This window comes from Mastacembelus armatus, chromosome 21 (assembly GCF_900324485.2).
Source record: "Mastacembelus armatus chromosome 21, fMasArm1.2, whole genome shotgun sequence".
Taxonomy (NCBI): Eukaryota; Metazoa; Chordata; class Actinopteri; order Synbranchiformes; family Mastacembelidae; genus Mastacembelus; species Mastacembelus armatus.
Genome location: NC_046653.1, coordinates 23,304,757 through 23,324,497, shown reverse-complemented (window position 1 = coordinate 23,324,497; position 19,741 = coordinate 23,304,757). Strand labels below are relative to the sequence as shown.

Here is a 19,741-nt window from a genome sequence, read left to right as displayed (position 1 = left end):
GATGTTTTTGTCATTATTTAGAGTCAGTTGAGCCGTTGGTCATATAAAATATTTATTAGCGCAGCTTTGAAAGAATCCACAGACGAGCTTAATCTCTGTGTGACAGCCATAATAAGCAGTTTGTGCAGCCGAAGGGCGACCTGGCAGCAGCTCGTCAGGACTTGTCGAACACTATCTCCGTGTCAGACCAGCTCCACTTGCACTTATTGTATCTTTCCCAGTCTGTCTGGAAAAAAAACAGCTTCTTGCCCTCTCAGTGCTCGAGCAGCAGCACTGTCATTTAAGGGCACACTCCCAGGGTTGGTACCATGACTCAGCCTCAAGCCGCTGACTGAGGGACAGGAAGTGTGTTCCAGGCACTTAACCAAAAAAAAGAATTAATATGATCCTTCTCAGTTTTTCCTCCTTGTAAACGCACAGTTCCACAGCATAAGGTGAGAAGTGAGATGCAAAAATAAGGAAAAGAAAAGAAACTGATTGTATCTGTTGACCCAGACAGTATGTTACACAACCCTGACCACTTGGTTGATGATTAGACAGAATGGTTCCTGTTCATTTTGCAGAAGTCGTGCTGACCTCTTTAAGGATCTGGGTCTAATCACAGTCTCTTCCCCACTGAGTCTGAGCCGAGTGGCAGCGTAATCTCATTGTTCACGTTGGACAGAAGGAGCAGCCACTCCTAGACAAACAGCAGTAATTTAATTTGTTAGTGACCCAGTTTCTGCTCGGCCATAACTGCTCAGTTAGAGCAGAACTCTGTCCTTAATGTTTCTGTGTGAACAGAAACATAAATGTAATGAAAGCTACTGGAAAAATAGCAGTTTGATCTAAGTTTTCTAACTATTTGACAGGACCTGACCGTGTCTCAAACAGAAGATTATTATTATTATCAATTATCGAAATATTTGCTGATCTGCTGTAGATGAATGGGATTGAGTAATTGACAAATTAGAATATAATGAGAAATGTTCCAACATCACTCTGTGCTTTTCACAAGGGACTGGGGGATTTCACGCTCGATAATAAAGCCACATGCTTCTTTTTACAACACCTGAGATCCAATTGGGATTTCTGTTAGAACAGTTTTCTGCTACAGAATCGCCTTTTAAAGCTTTGCAGCTGTCCTTGGATGTCTGACACATTATAACACGGATGTGTCTTTCTGTGGGTTTCAGCTGATACAGACGTTGAAATCTTGGTTTTGACCCGACTGCAGCCTCCCCAGCTCTTAATCCATCCGTGATAGCAGCCTGACGAACGTTGTATTTGAAACATGCCTGTCGAGTGATGTGTCCCTGATTACACCTCCTGTTTGTGCTGTAGGTAGAGGGAGAGCGGTCACATGGTCGACCGAGACAAATCAGAGTTTCAACAAAGTCCAGTGGGAGGCAGCTTATTCCCTGAAGGCTTGTGTCCTGTTGGATTTATTCCAGTGCAGAAAACAAGTCAATTAGTTTGGTAAAAGAACAGGGCAGTTTGCTCTGTGTTGTGCTGCTACAGCTGCTCCAGTTGTTCACTGATGCAGAGAAAGGTCAGATTGTTCGCTCATGAAGAGGAATCTGTGTGTGTGTGTGTGTGTGTCCACCTCATGACACACTAGAGCAGCAAAAATCAAAGACAGGATTATATTTGGATGCTGGTGACACTTTTATTAGTGGAAATTTGTGGTTTAGGTTGAACTGAGCCACTACATCACGACTGAATGAGAGCAAATCCCAGGTTTAGAAGTCTGGTTCAAGAAAAATGGTTTGAGAATGAGAATTTCAAATATTATATATTAGTGTCCACTTATAGACATGTTGGGTACTTCTGATTTGACCATTTACAAGTTGAGGTGTCCAGTTTTGCTTTTTTCTTGCTTTGCTATAAAACAAACATTCATGCAAACCTGCTCGTTTGTCTCCAGATTCTCAGGTGTGAGGATGAAAAGCCTCTTTCTCACACACGGCACTAAACTGAGTTTCTTTTGGTTTTGTACCACTGGTCAGACAAAACAGGACGTTTGAAGAAATCACCTTGGTCTGTGGGATTTTCCTGTCGCCTTATTAAACGAAACAGTTAATTGAAAAATGTGATTGCATAAGTACTTTGATCCAATATCCACTGAAGTATTTTTTGATGTTTTATCAAACCAGTTCTGATTTCATCTTTGTTCTTCTCTTCCCAGGTCATGGAGAATGTCACTGTGGGCAGTGTAAATGTCATGCTGGTTACATTGGCGGCGACTGCAACTGCTCCACAGAGACGTCGTCCTGCATTTCGGATGACGGGCAGATGTGCAGTGGGCGGGGCAACTGTGTGTGCGGTCGCTGTCAGTGTACTGAGCCCGGGGCCTTTGGAGACACTTGTGAAAAATGCCCCACCTGCCCCGATGCCTGTGGCACTAAAAGGTAAAGTCAGAACACACTTTAAATTCACCATTGGTTTGAGAAGGAAGGTGGGAAATAAGATTGACCTCAGGAATCTGTGTTGGTGATGGCGTCCAGGGGAAAGGTCAGATCATCGCACACATGATGTCCAGAACTCAAATGAAAACACTCCCTTAACTCCCTCACAGGCTTATCCTGGATCTGGTGACAAAGCCATGAGGGAGTTGTTCAGATAGCTGTCATGCCACTTGTGACCTTATGAAAAGAAAGTGTTGCTGCATCGCTCAATGGTGCAGATCAGGAACGACCTCTGACCTTTGCCCAGACTAATGCTTAGAGTCAAGTCTTTGTAAACTGTGTGTGCTATGATTGTTCGTCCAGTATATCCCTCTGATTTATAGTTTTGCAGTTGTTTGTGTTTTACCACTGTTGCATGAGGATTGTTGACATACACAGAATGTCTTTGTGTCTTTGTGTTGGTTTCTAATTATTTCTTATGGGGTTGTAGAGGATTATTTACAAAGTTCAAATAAAGTTTTTATTACTGTGTAATGTTGCTGAAACCCAAAGCGACTGTGTCGGTGTTGCTGATTGATGAACACTGAAGCACTTTATTTGTTTTGTGTGCTGTGCAGTTCATCTGCTGTTGAGCTGCTTGCAGGTTTGTGCAGAGAGACGTCCAGTGTTTAGAAGGAGCACAGCGGGGCGTTTTCAACAGCTGACGTACCCAGAGCATAAAATAATAAACACATACTGAAGGTTGTGTAGGCGTTGTGTAGATTGGGCTCTGTGGTTTCCTCCTGGCTCATTAACAGAGATTTTAAAATGTCTTTTTTTTTTTTTAAGTTTTGTTTTGCTTTTACATTAAACTTGCTCTCCACTGCTTCAGGGAGTGTATCGAGTGCCGGCTTTTCAACTCAGGGCGACTTGCGGACAACCAGACCTGCCAACGCCTGTGCAAGGATGAAATCATCACAGTGGAGACACTGAGTGAGTTAATATGAGCACACACACACACACACACGCACAGACACACAAAGCATTCACATCTGGGGCATCTGCAAACATTTCATAACTTCTCAACTGTCACTGTTTATTATTTATTATTCATTGTTCATTCATTGGGGCCCTGCCAAAGTACAGTGAGTCGTCCAGTGATTTCAGCTGATGTGACATATTTAACACCTCTGATGGGCTGAAGCACATTAAAGACAAAATGCAAACTGACTTGGGTTCAGCCTTTCAAAACCCTTAGTCTTATAATCTGTAAGTTTGTTGTTTGTCACACACCTCTGATTACTAATAACTGCGCACACCCAGCAGACAGCAGTCAGCTATGTTCTCATATTTATGGTATGTGGCAGGTGTTAGTTGTGGTATCTCACCTTTACCCCACACAGAAGGAAACAGCAGCCACGTTCAGCCAGACCCTCCTCATTTGGTTCAGAGTTCAGCCCATTCCAGTACGAGACCCTGTCCTGGCCCCTTTATAGGGAGAATCCACCCACTAAACAAACATCCACAGTACCTGATGCAAAGTGTTGCTTCTGGTGTGTCAGGCAGCGAGCTTGAGGTCTAACAGCAGTCTGAATCCAACTACATCCTCCCACCTGGTGTTTGGAAATGCATGCACAGTGATTTACTGTAAGGCCTTTGTGGTACTGAGACGCTGCATGGCTGACAGTGCAGTGTGTTTGTTTAGACTGTTATAAGGCTGTTCCACACTGGTCCAGCATGGCCCCGGCCCAGATCTGATGTGTTTCACAGCATTCCCCTCGTTCATCCATCTGACTGGCCTTAATGAACTCCACATGTACATTCCAGATACTTTGTGCATGAAATAGAGGAGGAGGGGCTGAGCACAGGGAGGGGTGGGCCAGGGCAGCCTGACATCACCCTCCCTCATGAGCGTCTGAGTGTTTTTGGGTGATGAGGACGGACTGAAAACAAGGGCACCCCGAATATCAGATTCTCAATTAGAGCATGCATTTTTTTTTTCTATCTCTGTGATTTCACAGCAAAGAAATTCAGGCTGTGACAAATGCTCACAAGTGCTTTCTGTTTTTTTCCCTGAGATTCCTCATTGATTTTACCTCATTTCTTTCCCCGTTTCCCTTTTCTTTCCTGAAACTGCAGCTAATCTTCGATAATAGTCATGACACTTCATTCAAAACAAGAAACTAAAAACACTGTGACATGTAGGTTGGCTCTTAGTCCAGCTAGAAAAACGTTTCCCTAAAAAGACGAAGCCAAAAGCTGCTGGAACAAAAACAAGGTGATAAAAGTGAATTGTTATCAGATAACACCCAAGCTGCTATATGTTTTTATCTTGTTTTTATATACAGTATATATATTGGATATATAGATAATTGAGACTGATCCCAAATACAATTGAAAATGTTTTTCTGTTTTTAACCGATCGAGTGTTTCTGCTGTTTTCTGGTGCAGAAACGGAGGAGCCTGGTGCGGTGCTTTGTCTGTATAAGACAGACAACGACTGTGTCATGAAGTTCACATACTCTGAACACGCCAGCGGACAATCCATCCTCACAGCCCTTAAAGAGCCAGGTCAGTGATCCAACAGCAAACGAGGTCTTTTTAAATGCATCTTATGGTTAAAGGAGTTTGTGATTCTCACCTGTTGATAATATTGCACTGCCTGTTGTGAATGAACCTCCCACCTGTGTAGTGTGAGCGTCTTCGTGCTGGTCATTGTGTTTTCTTCCATCTGTCTAACAAAACCTAAACCTGGCTCTCCCCATCAGAGTGTGGTGGTGGGCCGGATGCCCTGATGGTGCTGCTGGCAGTGGTCGGCAGCATCCTGCTGGTGGGGGTGGTACTGCTCGCTGCCTGGAAGACGGTCATTACCATTCATGACCGGCGAGAGTTTGCACGCTTCCAGAGTGCACGCTCACGAGCCCGATATGAGATGGTATGAGACGTCCCTCGACACTAAATATGTTTTTCTCTAATTCCATTATGCCCAAAAAGTTTATTAGTAAAACTGTAAGGCTAATCAAACGCTTCCTGTTTTATCAGGCCTCCAACCCTCTGTACAAGCAGCCCGTCTCTACACATTTTGTAGAGACAGATTTCAACATGTACGGGAAGTCCTACAATGGAGGGGTCCACTGATCCCTCAGCACGGGGCGCGGCGGGACCGGTCCAACAAATAGATCCCTGGAGGACGGGGCCGAGGTGGACGCTGGACTGAACATGCTCATCTCTCTGCACGATACTGAACTGAACGGGCCTGTGTCCGAGGGAGGACTCTGCGGCCTTTTGTCTTTACTGAGGACACTCGAGGCTCCCACGGAGAAATGATGTGACTTGTTTTTCTTCATGTGTTTTCAAAGCAGTCGGGGAAGGAGCCCACTAAGCATGAACTCCTTGTTTAGAGAGTGAGAATGAGAGTAGAGCTAGAGGTGAGTGTGTCTGCAGGTCTACAAGATAAAGTCTCATAAAAACCATAACTCCAGCCACATAAAATCACCAGGCATTCTTTGTACAGAGCAGGCAGGACATTGGCTTCTATATGTATATTTTTATAAACACTAAAATGCCTTGTTTAGTATCAAATATCCACCCAACAACAAAAATAAATCTCTCTGCACATCAGATAAATTCACAGGATTATAAAAAAAGCACATGTTTCCGAAGGAAGCTATGATGATGTTGGTACTACTAACTTTTACTAAGCAACGACATCTGACCTTCATTTTGCACAGAGAATATAAAAGTCAAGTCTCGTAAAGATTAAAATTTTCTGGTGTGTGTGTGTGTGTGTGTGTGCGCGCGCGTGTGTGTGTGTGTGTGTGTGTGATTCTACGCTCCAGTTGCACTCCCTTCTCCTACCGACTGACCCCCCAGCCTCTGCTCCCTTAAAGGATAAGGCTGGTATTTCTCTGGATTTGTCTTTTTTTTTCAACAAATCCCATAGCAAGACCAAAACTACCAATGTGTGTTAGTGTCTCCATACGTTCAGACTTAGACACAAGCTGATTTCTTTCGAGCTGAGAACATAAATCTCATAGAAATGTGTCAAAAACATGAAGTTTATTTTTTAGAAATGGCCAAGTCATTTCCTAATACCGCTGGGCACTGTGGTTACTGAACATTTTCTTGTTGCCGGTTCTCAAATCCAAGTATTTACAGCCTTTCTCTGTTTTATATCATCATCTTCGGGTGTTTTGCTGGTGGTTGTGCCAAACAAACCAACTGAAGAAGCCATCAAGGGCATTAAGAATTTATGTCAGGTGTTTTTTTTTTTTTTTGTTTTTCTTTCCTATTTTCAGTAGATTGAATATATAAGAAGAAAATAGCCAAAATAATTGCTGATGAAAATGACATTGCATCCAGTGAATGAGAAATGTGGGGTTGACTAAAGTCACAGAGCACAAACGTTTGGGGGTTCAATGGTTTTAATGGTTTTTTGGGCAAAATGGAGCTTTACAGTACAGATGAATGAGAGAATATAGTTGTTAGTGGATCCTTTCATTTTTGGTTTTGGTATTTTCATTTAATAAGAAAAATATTAAATATCACCAACCTCTGAACCTTTATCCTCTCAGTCAGACACACGTTCACTCCTTAAATACTGTTTAACCAGTATAAATATGGCTGATACCTTAAACAGTCCACCCTGCCAGCTGTGGGACTGGGTGGGAAGACTGAGAAGCCTCAAAGGACGATGGCGAGCATCATAAATCCACCGTCGCTGTTCCCACAGGAGGAGGCGGAGCATGAGCTGTCACAGAGTAATCTGACAGTGGGACACGGGGGGAGGGCGAGGGAGAAGAGGCCACGTGGCCTTTTTTTTTTTTTTATGGTCTTATGGTAAAGTTGGCAGGGACGGGGAGTTTTTGTGTGTACGGGTTTGGCTGATGGATAAGAGTGCATGTCAGTAACATCACCTGGGTACGTGTGCATACACAGCCAAACGAAATGTTTTCTGTTGTGGAGTTTGGACTTGGCTTGGCCTTGTGTCTTGGCACAAACTCACCCAACACCTTTTTCATCCAAACACGAAGCTTTGGTGCAGCGTTCTTCCCTTCCAGCCCATCACTACAGGTTAATGTAACACTGCGCACAGAGCTAGAACAATAAATCTGCTTATGTCAAAACTCAGTGACTCGTTGTGTTTGGCTCCATCAGTTGCTGCTTTTTTTTTTTTAAAAAAGGCTCAACCCCAAATTTGAAATGTCACATCCCACACATGTGCCTGTGTGTGTATTTACACACTTCAAAGTCGAGTAAAACATCTGGTTGCACCACTAACCACGCTCTTAAATGTGTGATGTGATCGCACACACACACCGACACTGGTGTGATGCTGTAATTGACACCTCTCTGGTTAGGCCCCTCCCATACGATGATGACAACAAAATGATCCTGTAACTATGTGTTAACTTTAAATTAAAAGCTTTGTTATTTTAAAGCTTCCTATCACTGTGAGGTCCCTGTAGCTGTATTATTGACCAAACTCTACTTGTATATGGATTGAGCTGCAGTTTCACAACTTTCTACACATGTGGGAACAATATGGCTCCAGTAAGGGCCCAGTATAACTCCTGGTCACCTTTTAGTGGGTCAGTGAGGAGTTTGTACCATATTTGGTCTTTGGAAACCTGTCAGCTGAGCAGCTCTTTTTCTCTTTCGTACAAAATGTTTGTGGTGTGTGTCTGCAGCATCTTACATGTTTCTTTAGGTTGCTTTTCAGGGTGGGGAGAGAAGACTCCCTTCTAACAGGAGGGAAACTGCAGCTGTGATGTTGACCGATTCAGTGTTTGTCTGTGATTCCTGTTTGAGGTGAGCTCATAACATTTCTGCAGTTGGTTTTCTCCGTTTTTTTCCATCCTGACTGGAGGAAAAGGGGTCGAACGACAGTTTAGTGCACAAAAAAAAAATCAGTAGCAGAAAACAAAAGATTAGTTATCAATACACAGAGCAGAGGTCCCCCCTTCATTAACAGAATCAATGTCCTGATTAGCAGTTGATCAGCTGACCCATCGCCAGGCTCAGGGGGTTAATGGAAAATTGATTTTAGAGATGGTGAGTGTGTGTCTCTAAGTACACATTTGTTCATGGTTTAGGAAAGCAGAGTCTGCACTGACTCAATTTAACAAACAGCACTTTTCCAAGCACACATCTATAGTGACACATGCTTTGCTTTTCTATTCCATGGGTAGGAAACTGTTTTTAAACTGTGTTTGATAATGACAATTGATATGTGATGGGCAAATATCCTGAACCGTTCAACTAAAACTGATTGATCCATTTCTGACAGACTGTGATTCCAACATCCTATAAATTCATAGTAGGTGGACAAACTTAGACATTTATTACCACAACACTTCCCTAAATATTGCAGACGTTTTCATATTTTCTCAGTGTTGCTGCTTCTGTAGTTACTGAAACATCAGATCACCATGAAGCCTGACACACACATTCATGCCCCCTCAGGCTAATCTGTAATCACTTTGTTGATCCACTGGGTTTTTAATTGAGCATCAGTTTGAGGTCAGATATTTAGGTTTATAACTAGCAGCAAGGCCCCATAAGAGAAATGTTAGGGTAAAGACTTTTATGTGTGTTAAGGTCACGATAAGTCTCCAGGACATTACTGTCGGACAATGTGATGCCCCCTGAGCTGATGGACAATGACTCTTACCTCATGTGTATGAGCTGGATTATAAACTTTCACATCCATCTCTTCTCACACCAAGAAAAGCTTTTCCACTGGAGTTGCTATTTCTGACTTAAAGATTTCACTTCCTTCATATAGCCTCTTCCCTGTCTTGAAAAACTTCTCTTGCACTTTATTTCCTGAATCTTTTTGTCGACCCTGCATTTTTAGCATCATTTCTTGTTTTCTGTTTTCATCCTGGCAGCGCTTGGAGGAATCGAAAATGAGGCTGCGCTTTGCCCGGTGCTCTGTAGATGCATCTACTGTGCTCTCTCTCTCTCTCTCTCTGTGCTGGAGAGTTGCTTGTCATCACTGGCAGCTTTGGAAACAAGAAAAAGGCGCTCGACTCCTTCCCTCAGGAGAACTAACAGCAAACATGCACATTCCACAGTCCGCAGCTGATAAGTGTGTCTGGAGATTATCAGACTAATTTATCACACTGTCTTCACTGATGAAATGTCTGTTTCCCTCCACATCACGCTGAGCAAACAGAAGCTGCGTCTCTGATTTCTGTGAAGCATTAATCTCTTTTTGTACCGCTGATGTTCTGTGTACACTGAGTCAAGAAATGGTAGATTTTTCCCATGAACTCCTGAGTGAGTGTGTGTGTGTGTGTGTGTGTGTCTCCACATGCGTCCATGAACTGATGTGCACTGACCTCACAGCACTGATGCATTCACACGCATCACAAAAGCTCTGTGAACCGTGTGAGTCGACATTGTCGGAAGGTCGAGGGGTTTTGACCTTTGACCTCCTGCTGCTGAGTGCTGTGTTTTGTCAACCTTATCTGAGAGTGGGATGTGAAATACACATATTGTTGTAAATGCTCCCAGAGCTGCAGTGTTTTCCTTTATTCACCAGTTTAGTTGGACTGAATACTTTGATTTTTAGCCTGAGCTAAAATCTGATGCTAAAGTGGACAAAATAAAGGAAACACCAGCCTGTAAGTGTTTCCTGGTGTAATCTGTGTGCAGTACGTCACAGCTGTAACAATGCTTCCCCCTGTAGTATTACTGGGGTGTTATGTATTTATTGGCTCATGTGGACACATATTTCCAAACCATCTGATACAATCTGCAATTTACTGAGTACTTTTTTACTAGTGAAAACATACTGGTTTGTGCTGGTGATCAAATGTAGATACAGACAACACGACATGGGTGAAGTCTGAAGTACTAAATTCCTAGTGTACTTTACGTAGTATTCCCAGTGTATTCACAGCAATACTTCATCTGCTGATTTGTTTTTTATAAGGAGTCTGACTGCTCTGCTGTATCCTGATATCTGCTGCCATCTAGTGAATGAAGAATGAACATGGATGTAAGTTCACCAGGTTTACTGACGTCTGTTAGTCTCAAATGAAATAATTTTCCGCTGTAAGAGCAGAAATATGTAGAAACAAGTTAAGTTTGGCTTGTTAATGATTTAATCAAGTAATTTCAACTAGCCAGTGGATCTTGCAGCAACAAGAGTCTAAGTAAGTTTATCATGGGGCTCTTCTGAAAACATCAACACAGGAACTAAACTAACATCATATTTCAATCTCTGAACATGTCCACAGAAGATATTTCTGTATTTTAAGTTTAGTCTGTGACCAGCAGGAGGCGCCAGCAGAAAGTGCAAGCTCTTCTGCTCCAGCACTTCATTACTGAGCAGTGAGGAAGACACTTTATCACTTGATGTACTTGTTCTTTCTGTTTTATACTAATTAGTACTTCTATTTGTCTGCATTTCAGAGGGAAATATTGTACGAGTGTGTGTGTGTGTGTGTGTGTGTGTGTGTGTGTGTGTGTGTTTGTGTGTGTGTGTGTGTGTGTGTGGTATTGTCTGATTTATTCCAGCACATTTGTTTGACAGTTTTATTAGTCACTTTGCAGATTCAGGCACAAAATATAATCATCAAATCAGTAATGATGCAATATTACAAAGGAAACGGTATATAAAGTAAATTTAGCTGCACCTTTGCAGTAACATCTGCATTATTACTGTAATATTTACACATTAATGCATCAGTACTTTAATCCAGTAAAATATAGAACATTATCCTGAACCTGGCTGTTGTGCATAATGATTATTTTTAATTTCTGTACTTTAAATGTATTTTGATGCTCATATTTATGTACTTTTACTTTGAATGCAGGAGTATTTTTTTACTACAATACTGGGACTTTATTCAGTAAAGGATCTGCGTACTTGTTTAGAAGAAAAATGTGCCCATGAGGTTTATAAGGTGGTTTCCTTTCTTTTACAGGAAGAATCTCCAAGGAGGGTCCATGCGTAAGCGTATGAGCGTCACAGACCACCAGAGTGAGGAACACCCCCACCAGCTCTAGTCCGACCAGTGCCAGGATGTTAAATCACTGACTTCAGTCATCCTGTAAGCATTAAGTAGAAATATAAACAGTCCAGAAACAAAGACAGTGTTATCCTCTGCACGTCTCTCTCTGTCCATCCATCCTTTCCCCATCTGGGTCTGTTGTACATGTGTGTTTGGAGCTAGTTCACAGGAAGTAAATAAATAAGCATTTGACATACATGGCCAGGATTAATTCAGGCTGCAGAAGCAACTTCAAGCCCTGTTTCAAAAACACTAATTTGAGTCTGACATTACTGTTAGCAACATTAGCATTCTAGCTGCGGCGACTTAATTCTGCAGTTCCCCTCTGCCTTAGGACGTGTTTTAGTGCTTTTTAGCCCAATGTTTTGGTTTTACAGGCCACAGCTTTACTGTTCTGGTTCAGTCTCATGGTTCTTATGAAACAGATTTCCAGATCAGACCTCAGCTCATGCTTCTTTCAGGTGAAACCACAATGAGCAGTAGACACAGCTGTAGATTAAAAATGCAGGAGGTGAGCCAGATATTTCCTAGAGAACCAGGATGCAGACAAAATAGTGGACTGTCGCTTATAAGAGATGTTTTTTCAAGAAATATTTTTGTGATATATCTTATTTAGGATGGCTTTATATGCCCATGCTTTCCCATAATACCAGTTTCTTTTCTTTTGATTTTTTTCAACCTTAACATCTGTCCTGTGCGTTTAAGCAAGTTGAATTTTATCAGCTGTCACATCTAAATATCTGATCCAGGCGTTTTTTACTCAACAGCAATCACATTCAGTTTAAATCCATATTAAATTCACAAAACAACATCTCTATTGGCTCTGTCAACAGTATGCTCTCATTTACTGTGTTTCTGTGCACATTTAACATGTTTTTTAATTTATTGCCCTCATGACAGACATGATGTCAGTTGTAAAAATAATGAAATACACTCTTATTCTTATTTAATCATTATACAGACTTCACACAAGGCTGCATAACCAGTTTCCCCTCCTTTAGTTGTAGGACACATGGAAATAATGACTCCCCCCTCATTAAAGTCTACTGGGATATACACTATGTCACAATTACTGTGACTGAGATGGACTTTCCATGTGTGGGTTTGAATGGGAGAGGTACTCTAAGAATTAAAAAGGCACAGATCACTTCCTCTCAAATCTGGAACCAATTCAGGACAATTTTACCCAGCAGCCATTGCTCTGTGTGTGTGCCCTATCACATTAACCAGTGCTTCAAAGAAAAGTAGACATGTTGCAGACTGAGCTTTAACTGTAACACTATAAACACAACACTGACAGATTATTACAATAAAAAGTTAGTAAGTGAACTTAGTTAATTCCCTACTTACACTGTTGCAGCAACACAGATTAGCATTAGCGCTTCTTTAAAGCTGTAAATAGAGATTTCACTCTCTCTTTTGGCTCCATTTTTGGTCTCCACCACCGCCTGAGGGAAATATCTGGACCTTTAGCTGCCACTGTGTTCGCCAGCTCATTTCTGACTATCTGTCTGCTGTTTAGGGCTGAGCAGGATATTGAGTTTATCAAAACAGGAAAGTCTGGGGCGATAAAACCAAAACAAACAGCTCAAAGATGGTAAAATGCCGTGCAGGGCTGAGGGCTGATCACCACAAACAACCTCCAACAACTCATTTGACATTGTACAGTACACAATCTTTCCCTGATCGCTTCTTGTCCACGTTAGCATACAGATGTTTAAATCAATGATTTCTGCTCTTGGCTGGTTAGCCCTGGGGTTTGTGTTGGGAAACCTCCCTCCTGTGTTTTGGGTGGTTCTGTTGGAGACACCTAACATCTGGAGAAACCTCACATATTGTTCCTTTTACTCAGAAATGCTGGTCCCCCTGGACCCAAAGTGGTTGAGCAACTGGACTGACAGGAAGCAGCAGGGGAGCTGGGTAAACAAAAAAAAACAACACAAAATGGTCTCGCATTAAAAACGTTAATCATCCTTCATTACTCAGAATTACGATTTGACCATGACTACATGTGAAGTGGTTCACTCATAGGGAAGACTCCCACAGAAAATGACTGTAGCTCACCTAACCACTGCAGCTGTACAGAGGGTCGTCGTCTCTTCTTGCTCATAGTGTTGCAGTAAATTTACTGCTTAGATTCATCCAAGCTGCTGTAATCCTCTTCATTTGTACTGTAGCAGCTAGAGAAGGGGGGTCTGGCTGACCTGCCTGCTGTGACCTGCCTGCCCACTGACAATGTTAGAAACCAACAGCTGCTGAGGAAAGACCAGACCCAGCTGCTAAAAGGCTTCCAGAGGTGAATTACATTTCTCTGACTGAGCTGAGCTTAATGGAAGAGACAGATTTTTAAAAACTGGCCAAAACTAAAGCAGCAGATGTTGAAATATCATAGAGTCTAACTTCATCCCTAGTGGACGAAAGTCAATAAATAATCAAGAAAATAGATGTCATTGATAAATTGACAAGATTGAATGTGAAAGTGTGACACTGAGAGTTTATTGTGCTGGATTTTCACCCTTTGAAACGACAGTTTGACAAACGTCCAGAACCTTTTCTTCTTCATCAAACTCAGACATTAATGTCCGTGTCATAAAACCAAAGTGCAAGAAAAACAAATGAGAGATTATTCAACCAGATACCAGCAAGTTTTATAAAGCAGCTTGAACATGAATCTACAAACAGCAGACAGATAAATGTGTTTATCATTGTACAGTACAGTTACTCCAATACTGCAGTACAGTACAGTTACTCCAGTACTGCACCTGAGTACAGTTTTAGGGTACTTGTACTTGTTATTACTTATTATTTCCATTTTCTACTGTAGCTGTGGGTGTAATGTGGAGGTGCCATGAAGAATTAAAATCTGAAGTGATGGCATCAATAACTATAACTGTTCGTTTATGAAATTGATCCTTCTGCCTAATAAATACTTTAACTTTTCTGACTTTTAAGTATTTTCTGCTAAAGTCTGAAAACTTGTGACACAGTATTTCTACTTTGTGAATAAGGCACCAGCAGCTGTAGTTAATTAACATGCGGTACATGATCAGTACCGTCGGTACCGTCCCACCTCTGTGAGGGGGGGCAGCAGCAGTCAGGGTGTCCTACTAAAAGCAGCGACACAGGACACAGCTGCTGGACACATCTGGAGACGGCAGCTGCGCACTGAGGCTGCAGGATGCGCGTCTTCGCTCTGCTCTGGACACTCGGCTTCCTGCTGAAAGAAGCGCAGACATGGAGCTTCAAAAACGGAATATTTCATAACTCGATATGGCTGGGTAAATAAATGAGCTTTGTCTTGTTCTGCTTGGCGTTGTAGCGAGAAACAAACCGCGGTGACGACTGGGGGCGTTTGGTTTTACCGCCTGCAGCTTCAGGTTTTATTCACTGTGAGAAAGTTAATAATAACATCCAGTCTGAATATATTTACACAGCTAATCTCATTTTAAATTCTTTAGGATAATCATTAAAAAGCTTTATTTCATTTATCGGACGCAGTTCCAGCGTTTTTAACTTCACGTCTCTTTATTTCTGGTTTTGCCAACTTCCCCTCAGTGAAGTCCACGTTGTGAGGAATGACGAGGACCAGTATTTGCACCGGTCCAGTAGTTTTTGCTGTTTACGACCTGGCTGAGCGCTGCGGTAAACACGGAGACATGACTTCACCTCAGGGCTTTTCCAAATGCCAACAGACTCGTAACAGACTCGGACACGGGTCATCTGTTTTCTCTCACTGTTACTCTGAGATCAGACCAAGTGTTGGAAACAAACAGCCCTCACAGCTAAATCTAAATCAAACAACACGCAAACCTCTGAATGACTCCTGGAGATTTTTAGGACGTGAGGGGGATCGAGCCTCAGCGCTTCATGTTGTTATCATGGGCCTTTTCCAATATTTCTTCTTCTCCTTGCTTTCCCCCCTTGAGTTACATGTTTTATTACAATTTATGAATTGCCCAGTTATTGCAGATAGACCCTGTACTTGAAACACATTTCTGGGGTTATTCAGATGTGACTTTTAGCTTTTATTTCAGAGATCACCTGAACGTACAGCACACACACAAACTAATCCTCAAAACGTGGTCACCCTAAATGTGATTTACCTTTGTCTTCTTCTGCAAAATCTACCATCTCCTGTTGCAGCACGAGAGTTTAATTAGTGTAAAACCTTCATCAAACAGATTAAAGAGCCTGGGGCTAATTACCCGGTGCTCTCTGCCTGGTTTCGCAGTCATGCATGTGTAAAGCCAAAAACAGGATCAGCAGACTCCCCACTGAGGAGGCCAGGGAGCGAGTGACCGAACTGTTGGTGAACTTCCAACACAGTTATTTCTTCTCTCCCATGTTTGATGTTTAGTGTGACCAGCTCGACTAATGATGAGATACACTGCAAAACCAAAAGCCCAAACTTGTAAATGCGCATCAGGTATTTTGGACAGAAATGAACGTGACCACAGACTGTCTGTTGTCTCTCTCTGACAGAACAGGCAGCTGGAGTTTACCACCGAGAATCACGCAAAGGGAGATACCAGCTGACGTACAAAGAGGCCAAGGCTGTCTGCAAATACGAGGGGGGGAAACTGGCCACTTACGAACAACTGGAGGCAGCCCGTCAAATAGGTCTGCAGCAACCGCCTCACAGACATGACAGTGCTCACCCACAGCCTCAAAGAACATGCAAACCAAAAATTCACTCACACTCCCTGAAAACAGACCCGTCACTGCCGTGAGTCGCAGAGTCCGGTTTAATGCTGGTCCATGAGCAGCTCTAGTACATTATCTGTCTAAATGCAGGCAGGCATGGGTGTGTTTACCAGCACTCTGATGTAGCTGAGTTCATCCATGTCTTAACCCACTGGAATACTTTCAACATGTGGACCAGATGTTCATGTGTTCATAGGGGAAAGGTCAGTGAGTGAAGCACCTTTTTTCCAGAAGTGCTTGGCTGTTGCTTAACTCTGTGCCCTGTTACAAGTTGCCCCACCAGTGTTGTAAAAGCCCGTTAACGCCTTCTTGAGGGGGTAATCTCTGTTCCCATGGCACACAGATTGAATCCAGACCCCCGCTCCTCTTTTATCTGGGCTGAGGGGCTGCTGATTATAAATCTAAACTCCCCCGTCCAATGGCTCCACGAAAAAATAAATAAAAGGACTCACCAGAACAATCATATCTGGTTTTTATTTTTAGAGGGAGGCCAGAAATAAACATGTTCTGCAGTTGTACTTTTCAGGCTTCATACAGCCCCAACAACCTTCACCAGGATGGCAGGGCAGCCTGTAGGGGGTCTGAGATGCCCATGACAAAAAAGACTCTGCAAAAAAGTGCAGAGTAAGAACTGGACAGCTGGACATTCAAATGACATTCAAAGAGGTTTTTAGTTTCAGCCTAAAACCATGAAAGTGAAGGGGGAAAGTAAGAGGAACGTGTCCCTGCACGTCCCCAGTGCAAATGATTCCCCTGAGTAAGTGGATATTTTTTGGTTCTTGGTCAGGTTTCCATGTGTGCGCAGCTGGATGGTTCGACAGAGGACGGGTCGGTTACCCCATTGTCAAAGCTGGTGCCAACTGCGGTTTCGGGAAGGTCGGCATCATTGACTACGGATACAGGCTGAACAAAAGTGAGAAATGGGATGTGTACTGCTACAACCCGAACTGTGAGTACAGGTTTGACACACAGTAGTAAACTGTGGCGTATTGTACCTTTACTATCAAATGTAATGTGAAAGATGTCTCTCATAATAACAAAGGCAGAGCACTTTAACATCTTTCTGCCTCTTATTGCGGTTTGACCCCTGTTCTGGTTCGTGGTTTCACCTGCCCAGCACCAAACTGCAGAAAGACAAACCACCTGCAGCTTGTGAACGTTTACTTCTCCTTCACTGCATTTTCTGAAGTTTAAACATATTGAATACTTCATAGAGTACGATCGATCTGACAACACCAGGATGTTGAACAATGAAAAAAGCAACAGTCACTGTCTTTGCACTACTTTGTTGAGAGAGGAGACTTAACAGGAGCCATAAAACCAAAACAATGAGCTAAAATTGCTACAACAAACTCCATACAGAAGAATGAGTCGGGTGTAATTTGTTGTTTGAGTCACTGTATGAACATCATCTTCTACGCAACAACCAATCAATCAGTTCAATGTTATTATAAAGAGATATTAATAAACGCAGGGTAGTTCAAACGGCACTGGCTCTGAGTGAAGTGCAAGTGATGAGTGTGTGGCTGTGGTTAAGAGTCAGAGTCCTGGTGGGGGGGGGAACACAGGCTGACTGGCTAAGAATAGTTATCATGGCTCAGGCTCCACAGACTCACTTGAGATGTTGTCGTCACCGCTGCTTCAAGACAGACGTGAGGGATGAAATGAAGAATTTAACAGTGAGAGTGAGGAAACCACAATCTGAGTCCCGCCCTGTGACTTATCATAGTCTGGATAAAAAGTGGAATAAGTGAGTGTGGACTCTAAGACATGGGTGGTTTTCATGTCTGAGAGAAACACTAATGGCATTAAGATTTCATACTAAGTCTGAATCATTTTATTATTTTACTGTTGGATCTTTCCCCGTGTTTATCTGTCACTGTGTCAGAAAAATGAAAAAACACATAGTTTTAATAAGGTAAAATCTGCTGAATGCAAAGGTGCAGAGATCTAAACTAAACTTGTTGTGCACATCCTGCAGACACAATGAAGGTTTGGTCAACTCTGGAAACCATCTCACTGTTGAAACCAGGCGTTTTGACTCCACTGTAGCCCAGTGGTGGATGCATTTTACAGATCTATAACTGAAATATGATGCAAATCAAATAAACTCCAGAGCCCTCCAGGACGTCTGGTGGAAAGGCTTTTGATGCTATTGTCACCAGCCTAAACACGTGTTTCTGATTTTCTTTTCTTTTAGCTTTTCTGATTTCATTTGGACCTCGCACGCAAAACACAGACCCCCAAACTGAAACACTGCTCATGAACAGATGCAAACCACAGCAGCTGATTAAAGACTGTGTGTGTGTGTCACTTCTCCTCAGCACATACGTCACATTCATCCACATCTGCACAGTTAATTATGTCGTCCAGAGTGTTAGTATTTTTCTTAACAATTAGATTCATATATTGAGTTAAATACTGAATGTTTATGTATATGAAATGTGAGCATAAAACATTTATTTTGGAAGTCAAATCACTTCCTGTCGCCCATTTGTCTCACAGCCAAAGAGTGTGGTGGCGTGTTGACAGATCACCAGAAGGTCATCCAGTCTCCGGGCTTCCCTGAGGAATACCAGGACGACCAGATCTGCTACTGGCACATCCGTGTCCGTCTGGGCCAGAGGATCCGCCTCCACTTCCTGGAGTTTGACGTGGAGGAGGACTCAGGGTGCATGGCAGATTACCTGGAGGTGTACGACAGCTACGACGACATCTCAGGCTTTGCTGGGAGGTGAGGACCATGGAAGGAAAAACATCCCTCTGCTCTGTGTTGTGGCGTCTTCTGGTCACATTTTGATTTAGCCTGGACACAAGTCAGGAAATAGTGAAGTTGCACAAACCCTGAAAGATTCAATTCATATTGATCTAAACAGAGAAAAGCAGTGAATCCTCAAGTTTGAGAAGTTGTGATAAGATGGAAATTGCTCATGATGAATTTATTCTCGCTCAGCTAAACGATCAATTCATTGACAGTTTCTTATACTTTACAGATTCTGCGGCAATGACTTACCTGATGATATCTTCAGTACAGGTGAGATCGAAACATATTTATATGTTCAGAAAGATTTTAGATCTGACGTGTGACAGATTTGTTTTTACTTGTTTTTACAGGAAACGTGATGACGCTGAAGTTCCTCTCAGATGCTTCAGTTATCGCTGGGGGCTTCCAGTTAAAATATACTGCGTTTAATGCAGCTGTGTTTTCGCAGAATTATACCCACTATCTTCATTGACCTAGGATTTCATGCACTGATGTAATGCAGTTGCTGTATTTATACTGTTTTTGGCTACATGAGGTGCTGCGTTAATAGGTTTTTTGTTGCTGATTAATGAAACTATTCTGTGAAATAAAAAGATCATTAAATTATGTCTGTTCTCTATGTTTATTTTTACTGTCCTCTACTTATATCTGCATGTTTAGTTACTATTACTCTTACTACTTCTACTGCTACTACTACGTGTGTCTGCAGACAGCCAGTGGTGGAGAAACGTACTCAGATCTTTTCCTTAAAGCTCATTTAAACTTCAGTCCTATGTTTTGTATGTAAAGTTTTAATATGTATAGTAAAAGTATGATTTTCATATGAATGTGTCTGAAGTGCCCTGAAATGGGAATAGTAAGTACAAGTACACAGACATGGA

General features: G+C 42.3%; 2 protein-coding genes across 3 annotated transcripts in view; both read left to right on the top strand.

Annotated features, from left to right (window-relative positions):
• Nucleotides 1-7,488, top strand: part of itgb5 (integrin, beta 5) — a 34,964-nt gene extending 27,476 nt beyond the window's left edge. Inside the window, exons 12-16 of one of the 2 annotated variants that reach the window (XM_026295349.1) lie at nt 2,168-2,390; nt 3,259-3,359; nt 4,818-4,937; nt 5,135-5,301; nt 5,409-7,488. In XM_026295349.1, the coding sequence (XP_026151134.1) occupies nt 2,168-2,390; nt 3,259-3,359; nt 4,818-4,937; nt 5,135-5,301; nt 5,409-5,504 (707 nt within the window). In that variant the 3' untranslated portion in view covers nt 5,505-7,488. Of the gene's footprint in view, nt 1-2,167; nt 2,391-3,258; nt 3,360-4,505; nt 4,645-4,817; nt 4,938-5,134; nt 5,302-5,408 lie in introns of those variants that run through there. The other variant, XR_003294955.1, reaches the window with a different exon arrangement.
• Nucleotides 7,489-14,507: 7,019 nt separating this feature from the next.
• Nucleotides 14,508-19,405, top strand: tnfaip6 (tumor necrosis factor, alpha-induced protein 6). Its single transcript, XM_026295721.2, has 6 exons — nt 14,508-14,670; nt 15,875-16,012; nt 16,884-17,045; nt 18,602-18,830; nt 19,090-19,130; nt 19,211-19,405. The coding sequence occupies exons 1-6, from the start codon at nt 14,571-14,573 to the stop codon at nt 19,330-19,332; spliced, it is 792 nt and encodes a 263-aa protein (XP_026151506.1). The 5' UTR covers nt 14,508-14,570; the 3' UTR covers nt 19,333-19,405.
• Nucleotides 19,406-19,741: the final 336 nt, after the last annotated feature.

What these genes read in the sequence shown, in the direction of transcription:
- tnfaip6 (XM_026295721.2), top strand. Translation starts at nt 14,571, where the DNA reads ATGCGCGTCTTCGCTCTGCTCTGGACACTCGGCTTCCTGCTGAAAGAA. An exon ending in GGAGGCAGCCCGTCAAATAG is followed by an intron (nt 16,013 to 16,883) that starts GTCTGCAGCAAC and finishes GTTCTTGGTCAG; the next exon opens with GTTTCCATGTGTGCGCAGCT. An exon ending in GTACTGCTACAACCCGAACT is followed by an intron (nt 17,046 to 18,601) that starts GTGAGTACAGGT and finishes TTTGTCTCACAG; the next exon opens with CCAAAGAGTGTGGTGGCGTG.